General features: G+C 29.7%; 1 protein-coding gene across 1 annotated transcript in view; it reads right to left on the bottom strand.

Moving 5' to 3' along the window:
* Positions 1 to 11232: 11232 nt before the first annotated feature.
* Positions 11233 to 14568, bottom strand: part of LOC123294722 (retinaldehyde-binding protein 1-like) — a 28786-nt gene continuing 25450 nt past the window's right edge. Inside the window, exons 4-7 of the mRNA XM_044875844.1 lie at positions 14083 to 14144; positions 13362 to 13555; positions 12887 to 13003; positions 11233 to 12027 (exon numbers count right to left, since the gene is read on the bottom strand). Of these exons, the coding sequence (XP_044731779.1) occupies positions 11752 to 12027; positions 12887 to 13003; positions 13362 to 13555; positions 14083 to 14144 (649 nt within the window). The 3' untranslated portion in view covers positions 11233 to 11751. The remainder of the gene's footprint in view (positions 12028 to 12886; positions 13004 to 13361; positions 13556 to 14082; positions 14145 to 14568) is intronic.

Below are 14568 nucleotides of genomic sequence, written 5' to 3'. Positions count from 1 at the left end.
CCAAAGCTTTGAAAACTTGTTCTAGCAAAAAGCAATGGTATAAAACTTAAAGTAAATATTTTTAAAAAGCTTAAATTACTTATCACAATATCAACATAATATTACATCTTTTTTTAAATTAAGAATACTTCCCTTACAAAATCAAGTTAGTTAAGCGTTTAATTGGTGATTCCACCAACAAAAACAATACAAACGCCAAAGCATATGATAAAACCAAATCGGTTATCAAGTTTGTAAACTAAAAAATTAATAATTTACAAATTAAAAAAAATTAATAATTTACAAATTAAAAAAAATTAAATATACCAATTAAAAATTAACTTACCCAACTTGTAAAAATAAAAGAAATTGGCGTAATTTCTATAGCATTATCATATGTTTGTATTAAGTAATGTAATAAATATGCTCCAAATGTAAGTTTGCTTAAAATAGCAAAAAATTTATTCCCCAAAACTGCTGGGAAAAAACCTGAAAAGAATAGTAGATATTATTTCAATTATTCCCATCAAGACATCAAAGATCAAACGACAAAAGTTTTATTGGCCAACAGTATTGCTATATAGCCTTGGGACACTAATCTTGTTTACCTTGAATTAATAATCAAATTCAAACGCACTTCCGGCATTAAGTACTCATACGTACTTACTACAAAGACTTCAAAATAAAGATTGACACAAGATTGAAAATGCTACTTTAAACCAGCCTCGTCATTTATCGTAAAATTCACGTAAACAAATACTTACTAGCTTTAGTGTGGCTGACATTAAAAACCAGAAGAACAACAAAACTTGAGAACACCGCATGTTGAACAACATAATAGATTGCTGATTTCAATGGATCTAGCGGAATGCCGGGATGGAAAAAATCATGACCACTTATTTCACAAACATATGTAATTACAGTCTCAATTAATGCAAAGAAAATCACCGACAATATCTGGAACAATAAATTTTATTCATAGGTTTTTTATCCAAAAAGATTTCATCCGAAGAAATACTTACCGCAGGCATTTGAAATTTGGTATCACGGATTTTGTAATAAATTATACCAGCTATTAAACCAAATAAATATGGAAACATTCGCATATGTGTTTTTATGTAGTAATTAATGAATACTTCATTTTCTCTAACATCGGTTAAGCTGAAAAAAATTTAATTTGTTAATTAAAGAAAACCAAATTGACTTCCAAATCTTTAATGTGGCGAATTCTTGTTTATACATTTAATATCAAGAATCTCAAATTTAACCAATGCAATCAATAACTTACCCAGGGAAGATAGTTAGTAAAGGATTAGTTCCATCTTTGTAAACAATAACAAATGGTATCACCAACGATATAATCGTACAAAGCCCTAAAATTGTATATCCAATTTTTCTAGTTTTTGATATAATAAACATAATTACGGTCCCAATAATAAACATATGGAAGTCACAGGACAAATACCATGTCGTCATCATACACTAAAATAGATGAACAAACTTTAGGCTAAAATAATATCTTACATATTCAATTTACAAAGTACCCAAACGATCCAAAATTCTTACCATATTTTCTGGTTCAACATAATTATTTATCAATAATAAACTTGTCCACCAAGTTTGGGAGCATTTTTCAGTTTCAATTAATGCCACTGTGTTCCAAAGTGGTCCACTACCTAATCTTGCCCATACTGTGGCAATAAAAAATACTACATACATATAAGCCGGTATCAATCGCAAAAATCGTAATAGGATCGAGTACGGTAGCTGTAAAAATTTTGTTTTACGTTTTTCAAACGATTCCAAATAACTATAAGACATTATGAATCCAGTCATTAAAAAGAAGGCGTCCAACACAATTAAGCCGTTATGAATAACCATGTAGCCTTTATAAATATATGTCTGAAAGAAAAAAGGTAAGTAATATTTTGGTCATTATCATAAGCTGGTAGAAAATTTAAATTTCTTTTGAAGTAGCAGAAATTTGTCTAGGAACTAAAAATTTTGGTACATTCTTCTCCTACTCTCGACCAAGTGCATTCTTTTAAACCAGGAAAAATTCTGCAACTCACTTTACATAAATTCATTTTCTACCCAGCTTGGCATTCGCCATATGGCATCAATAAAACTTACATCTTCCACAACTTCATTGTTCTGTAACGGTTTTCCAAAATAGTGCAACAAACGATGGCCATGAATTATCAAACCCATACACAGAAATTTCACACCATGTAAAATGTTGAAACATGGCTTGGTATGTTTGTATTTTGTTAAAGCATTAAAATTCTCAATAATTGAAAATGATTTTGCAACTTTGTGCCAAAATGTTGTAATTTTTAATTCACATTCTAATTTTTTTTCTTCGTTATGCAGCCAAATTGTAGATATTATAATTAATATTAGCATACCTAATGTTATGGCCCTGAAAATAATTCAATTTGATGAATCTTCAAACAATGTTATGATTTCTAAAACTTACCAAAATATATAATCACCGGTAGTCGGTAATTTTTCTTCTTTGACTGTACAACCATATCGAGATATTCTCACAGATATGTCTAAGTTATCCTGGTCGGGTTGCGGTAAGGTATCTGTGGATATACCATTTACAATATCCTCCTCAGTACAGGATGAAGGCAAACATAATGCCAAAGTGAACGTGTCTCTACGAACTTTTCGTTTGTCGCCTTGATACTTAAACAAGAATACGAAAAATTATCTTTTATATTTTCAAAAACAATTCTATACTTAGGATGATAAATAAACAGGGTATGGACCATTTTATTCTATTATCGCTAATATCTCGTTTTGTAGTTAACCAATCAGAAAATAACTTCAACAAAAGTTGCCGAGTTTGATGATGAATTTAAAATCAATCCATCCCTACCTTTCGAGGTTTGCAGCCGTAAACATACGGAAAATAAATTTATATGTATACGATATACAATGAATATAAAAAACTATTATAAAAAATAAAAAGGCAACAGCACTGTATGCTCAAGCGGCCTCCCATCCAGGTATTGACTGCGCCCATTGTTTCAACATGGTATGTACGTATATCACGTTTTTACCCCTACTAAAAACTATTATAATACAACCGCTCAACGCGGCTAAAGAAGTTTTCACTTCAAAAAATATTGAGTTTCTTTTCGACATCGAGTCTTAATTTCTTAGAAATTTCTTAACGAACCAGAAGCGTTCTGTGTCTTGGAATTTTTTTTTTTTAATTCGATTCTACTACAGATTCAAATTTCTAAAATTTCTGGGCAAAGAAAGATTAAAAGAATGTCGAAACTTACTATTAACTCTTTTTGGGCACCTATGTTATATTTTTAAGAGAATAATATCAATCTAATGATTATTTTTGCCAATTAGTTAAACTAAAAGCTATGAACGAACTATCAGATAGATTTAGTCCGAAAATTAAACAAATTAAAATTTGTTTTTTCAACTTAAATTTTGATTATCCAAAAAATTAATGCGCCCAAATTTTACTTAGTGTAATATAATTTTTCTGGAAACTTAAAAATAAATTTATTTAAAATAATGCAAAAAAAAAACTTGATCAAGCAACATTCTTTACAAAGAATGAATTATTGTTTTCTGCATATATTACGCAAAATTAGAATTTTAAATAAATTTTTCCAATTCTAATCAATCACTGATTAATAAGTTAATTAAAATAAACTTATTTACATGAATTTTTTCCCAAGCTGATTCTAATGGATCATAATTAATTGTGAACGGATCCTGTTTTAACCATGATGAATTTTTTAATTTTGATTCCATCTCAATTAAACAATATTTCCCATTGATAGCTTCTTCATTTTCGTATGCATTAATTCTTAAACATTTATGAAAATTTCCAAAATCAAATATTGCACCATCCCATACTCCAGCAGGAATTTTTGTTGATGCGTCATACACTGAAATAAAAGTTCAAATAATTATCAGCGGTTGACTAATCGCAAAATTTGAAACCCAAAAGATAACAACATATTTTTAAAAGCAATACAAGGGTAGCACGCGTCTTCATGATCGTGACCTGGCGTAAATCGTAATGGACAGATTTTTTATTTTAATCGCTAATTGAAAAAGTTCTAGTTCGATTTGCGAAATGTCAAGAACAGGAACACTTTTGTTTCCTTTGTAATAATGTATGAAGTCCTGAGAGTAATCAAAGTATGTTTTATCAGGATTTCAGAATAAATATTGAAAAGCAGCACTTACTTTGAACAGCCCATAATTTAAATGCAGCCAAATCGTTTAAAAATTTCTCTGAATCTTGACCACAAAATGTATTTTTATGTAATTGCGATCGTGCAAAAACAATTGAAAATAATTTTATATGATCAAACCAAATATTTTGATCCTTGCCAGAAAATGTTTCATGTATTGGTTTATCAATTACTTCTGGAACATCAACATTCATAACCGTTGTTCGATTCAACGAACGCGTTACATCGTAATCGATAGAAGGTGTTACTGTCTTGATTCCTGGATCATCATCAATTCTAGGTTTCTCATCATGTTCAATAGTCGGTGGTATGTGCATAATCCCTGAATCATTATCAATTCTAGGATCGCTCTCATGTTCAATAATAGGAGTAACTTTCTTAATTCCTGAATCATCATCAATTCTAGGATCACTATCATGTTCAATAGAAGGAGGTACTTTCTTAATTCCTGAATCATCTGGTTTTGGATCGTGTTGATTAGTTGGAGTTACTTTCTGTATTTCATCGATACTGGGTTGTTTGACACCCGTCCCATCTTTTATATCCTTTAAATTTGAAAGAATTTCTTCTTTGATTATTGATTCAAATGTGCTTGTTTCGTTTTCATTGTAATCCAAATTTGTTATTTCTGTTAAATTTTCAATTGTATCCAAAACAGCAGCACCGCTTAAATTGTCATTTTTCAAAGTTGCACTAATTGCTAGTTCAAAAATTATTGCACTATAGATCACATAAACAAAGATATTTTTTAACATAATTAAGCAGTCTCTCCGTATTGTTTATCTCATTGACCGCTGCGGTGATTGACTTAAATGTTAAATTGAACTGTTGTATAATAAATTTCTAACTAAGGTCTCCTTATGAAATTCTATGATTTTTATAAGGAAATGCAATAATGCTAATTTTAAAATGTCTCATTGTTTCTTATTAAAAATATATTGAGTGTATAAAAAAGAATGTATAGTTATAATATGCACTAAAAAGCAAAAATATAACGATAATATAATGTAGTTAAAATTATTGTTATTTTTGGAGTCGGTGTCAGCCAAGGAAACAACTCGGATAGAACAGTTTGCTACATTAGCTTGGCTGACACCGACTCAAAAAATTACAATAATTTTAACTACATTATATTATCGTTATTTTTTTACTTTTTAGAGAGTGCATAATCATTTATTTTGGAAAAGTTTTTCTTCTGAAGTCGGTTTTCTTTTTGTTAAAAGTTTATTTTATTTTATGATTTCTATTGAATATAAATTATACTAACTAATTTGTCACTAAAAAAAGAATAATCGAAATCGGTTGGCGTGGTATTGAGTTATTTGTCCTCTTGTCGTGCATACTTAATGCAAATTCGAGACTTTAATGGTTTTCTCATGGATGATGTTGTCAGAACTGGACCAAAATGAAATGGGACCACACGGGAGCCCTCCTTTTTTGTTTGAAGGCGGTTAAAAAAAGAAGGCGATGCAGCGAGCATTCTCTTGAACACTTCGGTCTTGCGAAAAAATTATGTGTCCCGTGCAAGACAATATTTGACTATGTGTAATGCGTTTAGACTAAGGCCATTGGCAGGTCGAAGGAGAGCAGTTTTTCCTCTCCTGGACTTGGACTTATGATAGATTTACTTAGCTAAGAATGTGTTTACGCCACATACTATTTAATTTATGAAACTTTCATCCAAAAATTGTCTGATTTGACCCTCTAAGGCTGGCCAAACTGCTTTTTTCCTGCTTTTGGTCAAAAGCGGAAACGCTCGCGGCAGTGGCTCGAATACAAACCACCAAGCACAGATGCTAGTATATATTTGATGGCTTTTTTTTTATTCAGTAGTACAGAAATATCCAATGAACTGAACATCCACTATGGCAATTTCCGTCGATTAAACTACTTTGTTGGTAATAAAGTTTTTCTCACCCAGTATTAATTTTATGTATTACATTGTTATTATAAAACAAATCTATTCATAATTAATTAATCAACAATAAATAAATACATTCCGTCTTTCTCAAGGATATAAAATTGATCTAAATGACTCTTAATTCTAACGTCTTCAATTGTGTAAGTAAATTTTGTAGGTATTTAATGTATTTAAGGGGGAAGGCCTGAGTAACAAGTTCAAAATTTGCTAATTTTTAAGAACTGTCTTACTGGGGGTTAACAGATTATTAAAGAATGGGTAATATACAATGCCCCTATTGAGAATCTCTCCACATAAATTTATACTAACAAAATATATATAAGTATAGTTCTTATAATTGCAGCAATTTATGAAAAGCATGTCCACTGAATAGTTAGCTGTTCAAGCGCTTTTGACATTTGTCTTTTATTGAGTTTTATCTTGAGACTGTTCACTTTTTATCTTGAGACCATCGATATTCGTCGCTTTTTGTGTAAAAAAACTCTGCGATTAATATAACATGACTCACGTCAAAACAAACTCAACGCTCGAATGTACAGACCCATTAAGTTGAAGATTATTTTCGGATCACAATCTGCATACATCGATTTGTTTCTGACACATTTACCGGATCGATTTTTGTATCAACGAAATTTTTTATCCAATTTGGCTCACCTTTTACCCCCCCCCCCCCCCCAAAAAAAACTTTTGGAAAACTTTTTCTGAACTGTTTGAACCAAACTAACTTTTAAATTTTACAGGATAATTTCCGTAAAATCTTGGTCAACGAGTTAAAATTTGGATTTGGTTTCCAAATGTATTTAGTAAATTACAGAGTTTCTTGAAGTGAATTATGGTGTTAAAAATTGGGACCCTAAATTCGCACTTGAAATATACTCTATATATAAGAATAGTCTCCATTAAATAACCTTTTTCCTTAGAGGTTTTTCCAAACCAATTTTGAGGATAATGACCTATTTTTAGTTGTTCGGGGTATAGCACACAGGCATTTGAAACAAAGCTAAGAACACTCTCGATTAAATTACCTTTCAAACGAAACAAAAAATATCAAAATCGGTTCATCCGTTCAGGCACAACAATGCCACAGACAGACAGACACACAGCGACACACACACACACACACATACACACACACACACACACACACACACACACACACACACACACACACACAGACATAGCGGTCTCTTATAATATCCCTTTATTTGATTACGGGGTTAAAAACAGTCCATGGAATTTCACAAATTAACGCTTGACAGAATTAATTAAATATATCTACCCAAGCTATGACTTTCAAAGTAATGGTGATAATTGTTCAAAGTTGAGAACAGGTCGAGGAAAAATATATTGCGTCGAAAAGACCAAAAAGGTAAAAAAAAAATTGAAAAAACAAACAGTAATTTATAATGAATTTTTATTTATGAAAAATTAATTTCTTTTGATATGAATACATAATTTTTTTAAAGAATTGATTAAAAATTTCATTTTATAAAACCAATCGAATAACCTGTGGTTTGAAACAATTTTAATATGAAATAAAAAAAAAGATGACAATACATTACAATTAAAACTCTCTTTCTTAAGAGGTGTTTCAAAAATCTTTCTGAATATTCAAGTTGAAATTCTGACCATTGGAACATAATTTAATAATGAAACCTCGAATTGTACTTCCTTGTCGTAAAGTAGTAAACACAAAAAATTTAATCCAAAATCAAATTCGAATATCTGTGGAATATTTTGAAAATAACAGAAATAGTTATATATTTATGACACGAATTGATTTTGATACGAAAAATTCCAAAATGAATAATCAAGATACCTTTTTTAATTCCCTCATATTTTGACTTATAATTAACTTCCCATAATTAGGATCTGTTTGAATTATTTTTAAGAATATTGTAAAGTCCATCATGACCTATTGTAAAGCAGCTTTTACTTTGAACAGCCCATAATTTAAATGCAGCCAATTCATTAAAAAAATTTTCTAAATCTTGTCCACAAAAGGTATTTCTATTATATGGCGATCGTGCAAAAACAATTGAAAATAATTTTAAATGATCAAACCAAATATTATGATCATGGCCAAAAAATGTTTCATGTATAGCAGGCGTTACTGTCTTGATTCCTGCTTCATCATCAGTTCTAGGTTTATCATCATGTTCAATAATAGGTGGCACGTGCATATTTCCTGAATTATCATCCATTCTAGGAGTGCTATCCTGTTCACAAGGGGGAGTAACGTGCTTATTGCCTGAATCATCATCAATTCTAGGCTCGCTATCGTGTTCAATAGAAGGAGGTACTTTCTTAATTCCTGAGTCATCTGGTTTTGGATCGTGTTGAATGGTTGGAATTACTTTCTGTATTCCTAAATCATCATCAACACTAGGCTCACAATCATGTTCCTTAGTAGGAGTTACTTTCTTAATTCCTGAGTCATCTGGTTTTGGATCATGTTGAATGGTAGGAATTATTGTTTTAATTCCTAAATCGTCATCGATTCTTGGATCATTATCATGTTCAACAGTAGGAGTTACTTTCTTAATTCCTGAGTCATCTGGTTTTGAATCGTGTGGAATGGTTGGAATTATTTTCTTAATTCCTAAATCGTCATCAATTCTAGTATCACTATCATGTTCAGTAGTAGGAGTTATTCTCTTAATTCCTGAGTCATCTGGTTTTGTATCGTGTGGAATAGTTGGAATTATTTTCTTAATTCCTAAATCATCATCAATGCTAGGCTCACAATCATGTTCGTCAGTAGGAGTTACTTTCTTAACTCCTGAGTCTTCTGGTTTTGGATCATGTGGAATGGTTGGAATTCTTGTCTTAATTCCTAAATCGTCATCGATTCTTGGATCACTATCATGTTCCTCAGTAGGAGTTACTCTCTTAATTCCTGAGTCATCTGGTTTTGGATCGTGTGGAATGTTTGGAATTATTTTCTTAATTCCTAAATCATCATCAATGCTAGGCTCACAATCATGTTCGTCAGTAGGAGTTACTTTCTTAACTCCTGAGTCTTCTGGTTTTGGATCATGTGGAATGGTTGGAATTCTTGTCTTAATTCCTAAATCGTCATCGATTCTTGGATCACTATCATGTTCCTCAGTAGGAGTTACTCTCTTAATTCCTGAGTCATCTGGTTTTGGATCGTGTGGAATGGTTGGAATTCTTGTCTTAATTCCTAAATCGTCATCAACTCTAGGCTTGTTATCATGTTCAATAGTAGGAGTTACTTTCTTAATTCCTGAGTCATCTGGTTTTGGATGGTGATGAATGGTTGGAATTATTTTCTTAATACCTAAACCGTCATCAATTCTAGGTTTGGTATGCGTTCCACCTTTGATTCCCATTAAATTTGCAAGAATTTCTTTTTTGATTATTGAATCAAATGTGCTTGTTTCTTTTTCATTGTATTCCAAATTTGTTAATTCTGTTAAACTTTCACTTGTATCCAAAACAGCAGTACCACTAAAAATGCCATTCTTCAAAGTTGCACTAATTGCTAACTCAAAAATGATTGCACTATAGATCACATAAACAAAGGTATTTTTTAACATAATTAAGCAGTCTCTACGTATTGTTTATCAAATTGACCACGGCGGTGGTTGACTTAAATATTAAATTGAACTGTTGTATAATAAATTTCTAACTAAGGTCTCATTATGAAATTCGATTATTTTTATAAGGAAATGTAGTAATATGCTAATTTTAAAATGTCTCATTGCTTGTGAATAAAATATATATTGAGTGTACAAAAAATAATGAATAGATATGCTTTTGATTACAATACACATGCCTTTATAAATGTTAGGCAAATTTTTTGATACAAATTTCATTTAGATTGTTTCACTTAAGATTATACTTCGGCTTCAGTTTTGTGCTTCAAGTTTACAAGACAATAATTGAGTATGTGTAATCCGTTGGGCACGTGGGCATACCGAGAGGGAGCAGCTTTCCCTCTCCTGGCCATAGACTTATGATAGATTTATTTGCCTAAGTATGTGTTAATGCTGAATTCTATTGAATTTATGGAAACTTTAACCCAAAATTTCAAGGAAAAATTGCATAGATTAGATAGAATAATAAGGTAAGAAAAAAAACAATTAGTTATTTATAATGAATTTTTATTTATATATGAAAAATTAATTTTTTTTGAATATGAATAACTTCTTATAACAAATTGAAAATTTATTTTTTTTTTTTTAATTTTATTTTATATATTTTTTTAAGTTTTCTTTTATTAAAATTATCATTTTATAAAACCAAAAATCGAATAACCTTACTGTAAAACAATTTTAATATGAAATAAAAAAAGATCACAATTTTACAATTAAAATTTTTTTTAACAGGTGTATAAAAAGGTTTCCTGAATATTCTGTACATTCGAACAGTAATAAATAATAATATTTATGACACGAATTGATTTTGATACGAGAAATCCAAAAATGAATAATCAAGATACTTTTTTTTTGATACACCTCATATTTTGACTTATAAATAACTTCCCATAATTAGGAACTGTTTCGATTATTTTTAAGAAACCCGCATTTCTATAAAAGAAATAAGTGCGCAGGGGTAATATTATGTACATTTGCGATGAAAAATTGACCTACCTAACCGTTGTGACTCAAAGATACCAAGTGTTTTTTGTAGTGATTCAGAGAAAAATAATTTTACATATTTAATTGTCCCTGAATTTTTAAAACCTAAAATTTCTTTATTTTAAAATTAATTAAAATAATTATAAAAGGTAAGAAAAAAATTTAACAAACAATAATAATTTCGATCTATTTTCAATATACACTGAGAGGCAGAAAAAATGGAATATAATTTCTACAGCTTTAAACTTAATTGAAAGTTTTTAGTCGAATCGTAGTCTCTCCGCTAGTATTTTTCTTTATAATTTCAAAATTAATAAATCAAACTAAGGAAAAACTAACTTTCCTTACAAAATGGATATTGTTTTGATTAAAAAGACAGTCACGTCCTGTATAATCCCATTTTCTTCCACGCCAGTAGATTTCAGTAGTAACAAAATTATTATAATATGTTTTGGAAATTAGCTGCTAGTTTGCTTTCATTTTTAATTCTTTAATTTCTAAAGATTCCCAATTATGCAAAATTTTAAGAAAAAAATTGTTTACAAAAAATGGTCGTGGACTGATTATGTAAGTTTTGGGAAATTTAACAGCATTGTTGGAGCGAGATTCAAGTAACGATCTTAGTTACAGTTGAAAACGACTTTATAGATTCGATCATAATTAAAACAATTTAGATTCTCCAATAGTACTTAATGTAAAAAAAATGTGCCGCATTTAAGATGAAGACATCCTCATAATTTGGTTATTTATAAGAATATCGATTTGGAATTTAGCGCAGTCATACAGGGTGATGGGTTACTTTTTAAAAGATACTTAATCAAATTCAAATTGACATTCCCATAAATAACGAAAATACGAAAGTGTCTTCATCTTAAATGCGACTTCATTTGTTTATTCTTTGCCAATCAGTGTACATATTTATCAACGTAAAAATGTAAACAAAAAAGAAAAATTAAACTAAAAAACAATTAAAATAAAAAAAATTTGTTTAATTATAAGCTAGACACTAATCAACTTGAAGTCGACGAAAACTTCCAGGTAAACTTGATATACCGAATTGCTCTGCATTAGGTGTACTATGATAACTTTTATTTCTTCTACAAATAATACCACGATCACTTAATAATTTCATTTTATCTAATGCTAATAAACGTTCTCTTTTTGAATCTAATTCCATTTTAAACATTTCAATCATTGTTGCCATTGGTATTTTCCCACCATATTCTTTTGGTAATACATTTGGATCCACTTTTTTTGCTAATGATGCCCAATCGTTATGTAACTAGAAGAAAAAAAAACATGATATTTATTTCTAAAACAGAAAATAAAACGATAATCGTTATACCACGTATAAATTAAATATATACCAAGGTATAATAAGTTTAGTCCCAAATTTGTCTTGTACCCTCTATTTATGAAACATATATTAAGTAAAGTTTGGCCCCTTCGCAAAAAAATATTGATGCTACGAGCCAAATTCCGGTTGTCCGCCTGTCTGTCTGAACGTCTGTCAACACAACAACTCGAAAATGAAAAGAAATATAAAGCTGATAGAACAAAATAGAGATACAGATAGAACAAAAGTTTAAAGGTAGAAAAATGTTCCTTATAAAGAAATAAACAATTTTTTTTTTGAAACTTTTTTTCATAAATATCACTGTTTACCCAAGAGGGCGCAAATTAGGGCAAAACTTTGGTTTCTATTTTCTCCAAAACTATTAAAAATAGAGAGTTGAAAATTTTCAGGTAGCTTCAACAAGTAGCTTTGTGATACATCCTCAAAAAACAAAAACAGATTCTAGAAAATACTTTCGAAAATTTATGAAATTTTCGAAAACCAAATAAATGGCAGCCGAAAAGCTGCCATAATTGTGTCGGTTTTTTAAACTCTTCTAATTTATAAAAACATAATGCAAGCCCTGGCATTTGACACTTTCTGTACAGGGTATTTGAACAATTGTTTGTTTTCACTTATTATAATTAACTTTTTTATATGCAACTCATATTTTTGCAAGAAAAAGGTTTTTTCTTTTGTCCCCAAAACCCGTTTTTCATTTGTAAAATGAACACAATTTTTATGTTTCTGGTGCCATAACACCTTTTTGGTGCCATAAAAATGAGCTATCTTCTATAATACTTACACTCAAACGATCTTTCATTTTTGAACTAACGCGAGTCCGAGCGAAATCCACAACGAATTTGAAAGCGGGCAATAAATGAACAATATGAACTTCTTTATGCCTCATTGGATAAGATTGCTGGAACAAATTTAATTTTGTAAAATTAAAAATAAATTAGGAAATTTTTTGAAATATTTATTTTTCTTGAGACAAAAATGAAGTTAAATTCGAGATCATTAAATTACACATTGTTTCTTTCTGTTCCACCCTTAATAACTCTTGACTTGATGTGATTATTGTTTTGAGTGCAAACACTTGATTAAGGTGTCGGCGGGGAAGTTAAAAATTGACACCTAGAAAATTTTAGGTTTATTCCTTCGCCCCACCCACTCCATCTTTGAAATTTAGTAAGAAATAAAAAGAGTATTTTATTTCTTGCAAAAATGTTTAATTTTGTTGTGGGCTAAAAGTTTGGGAAACAAAATTTTTGTCATACCTCGCCCCATTTAAATAATGTTGCAAAATCTGTAAAATTCCATAATGTTACATGAGCTGCACTTGCGCCATCACCATCTCCAATATGAGTAAATCCAAAGATTTGTGTTTTTTCATCATCCAATAAGGTTTCATATGTAATTGCATGGATTTTGGCCATGTCAACACTTGTATATTTGTACGGATTGAAATTTTCTAAAAGACAAAAATTTATCTATAAATAAATAATCTATTAGACATAAATAATGTCAAAATGTTTCAAACAAATTCAAAAGGGAGAATTTTATGAGGACCTTGAATTCCCCGTTGAGTAATCGACTTTTTAACTCGAATTCCTTTACTCAGCCCAACTAACTTCAGTGAAAAGAAAAGTATTTTTAATTCATTACTTTATGTTTTTGTTGTTTACTTTTTAATCATGCATACGATATTTATTTACATCATCATCTCTTCGATTATCATTAATGTTTTTAATTTGATGCATATGCAGTGTAATTTTTAATTCAGTTTTCTAATTACAACGCTGCAATTTTAATTTTTATAGGGTAATTTTAATTTTTTTTTTTTATTTTAATTTTAAATTATTATATTAATCATTTTTTTAAGGAAATTAACGTAATCGAATATTTGGAAAACAATTGCATTATAATTAATAATTAACTTGTAATTATAATGTAAGTAATAAAAGATAAATTTACATGAATATTAAATTAACAACATACTCATTATCGTGAAAACCACGCGACGCCCTTTAGCATCACGATTCGGTGATGCAAAAACAAATCTAAAAATAAATAAATATTAGAAAATTTTTGTTATCGAATTATTTATGAATTAACTTTAAAAAGAGTAGACCATATCGTATTCTTCAAACGTTATTTTATTCAAAATTTGATAGAGAGTGCCATAGTGTCAAGAGAAATTATATGATCTCTTGCGAAAAATATCGATAAAGTGTCAATAAATGGAAAAGCAGCCCAAAAAACAAACAACAGAAGCGAAGGAACTATAATATTTTTTAAACATTATGCACCGATGATATTCAGAATTTGACTTTATTTTTAAAATAGCACTAATCTGGATGAAATCATAAAAAATAGTGAAAAAGGCTCAAAGATGGGATTTTCGATTATCCACTTCGAAAAGAATTAATTATTTCGTCAACAAATAGAAAGGAAGCTCAAAAAACTCACAATAGAAGCGAGAAA

The sequence above is a fragment of the Chrysoperla carnea genome, chromosome 3 (genome assembly GCF_905475395.1).
Source record: "Chrysoperla carnea chromosome 3, inChrCarn1.1, whole genome shotgun sequence".
Lineage (NCBI taxonomy): Eukaryota > Metazoa > Arthropoda > Insecta > Neuroptera > Chrysopidae > Chrysoperla > Chrysoperla carnea.
The sequence above is the reverse complement of the archived record's forward strand: the minus strand, read 5'-3'. Positions and strand labels throughout refer to the sequence as shown.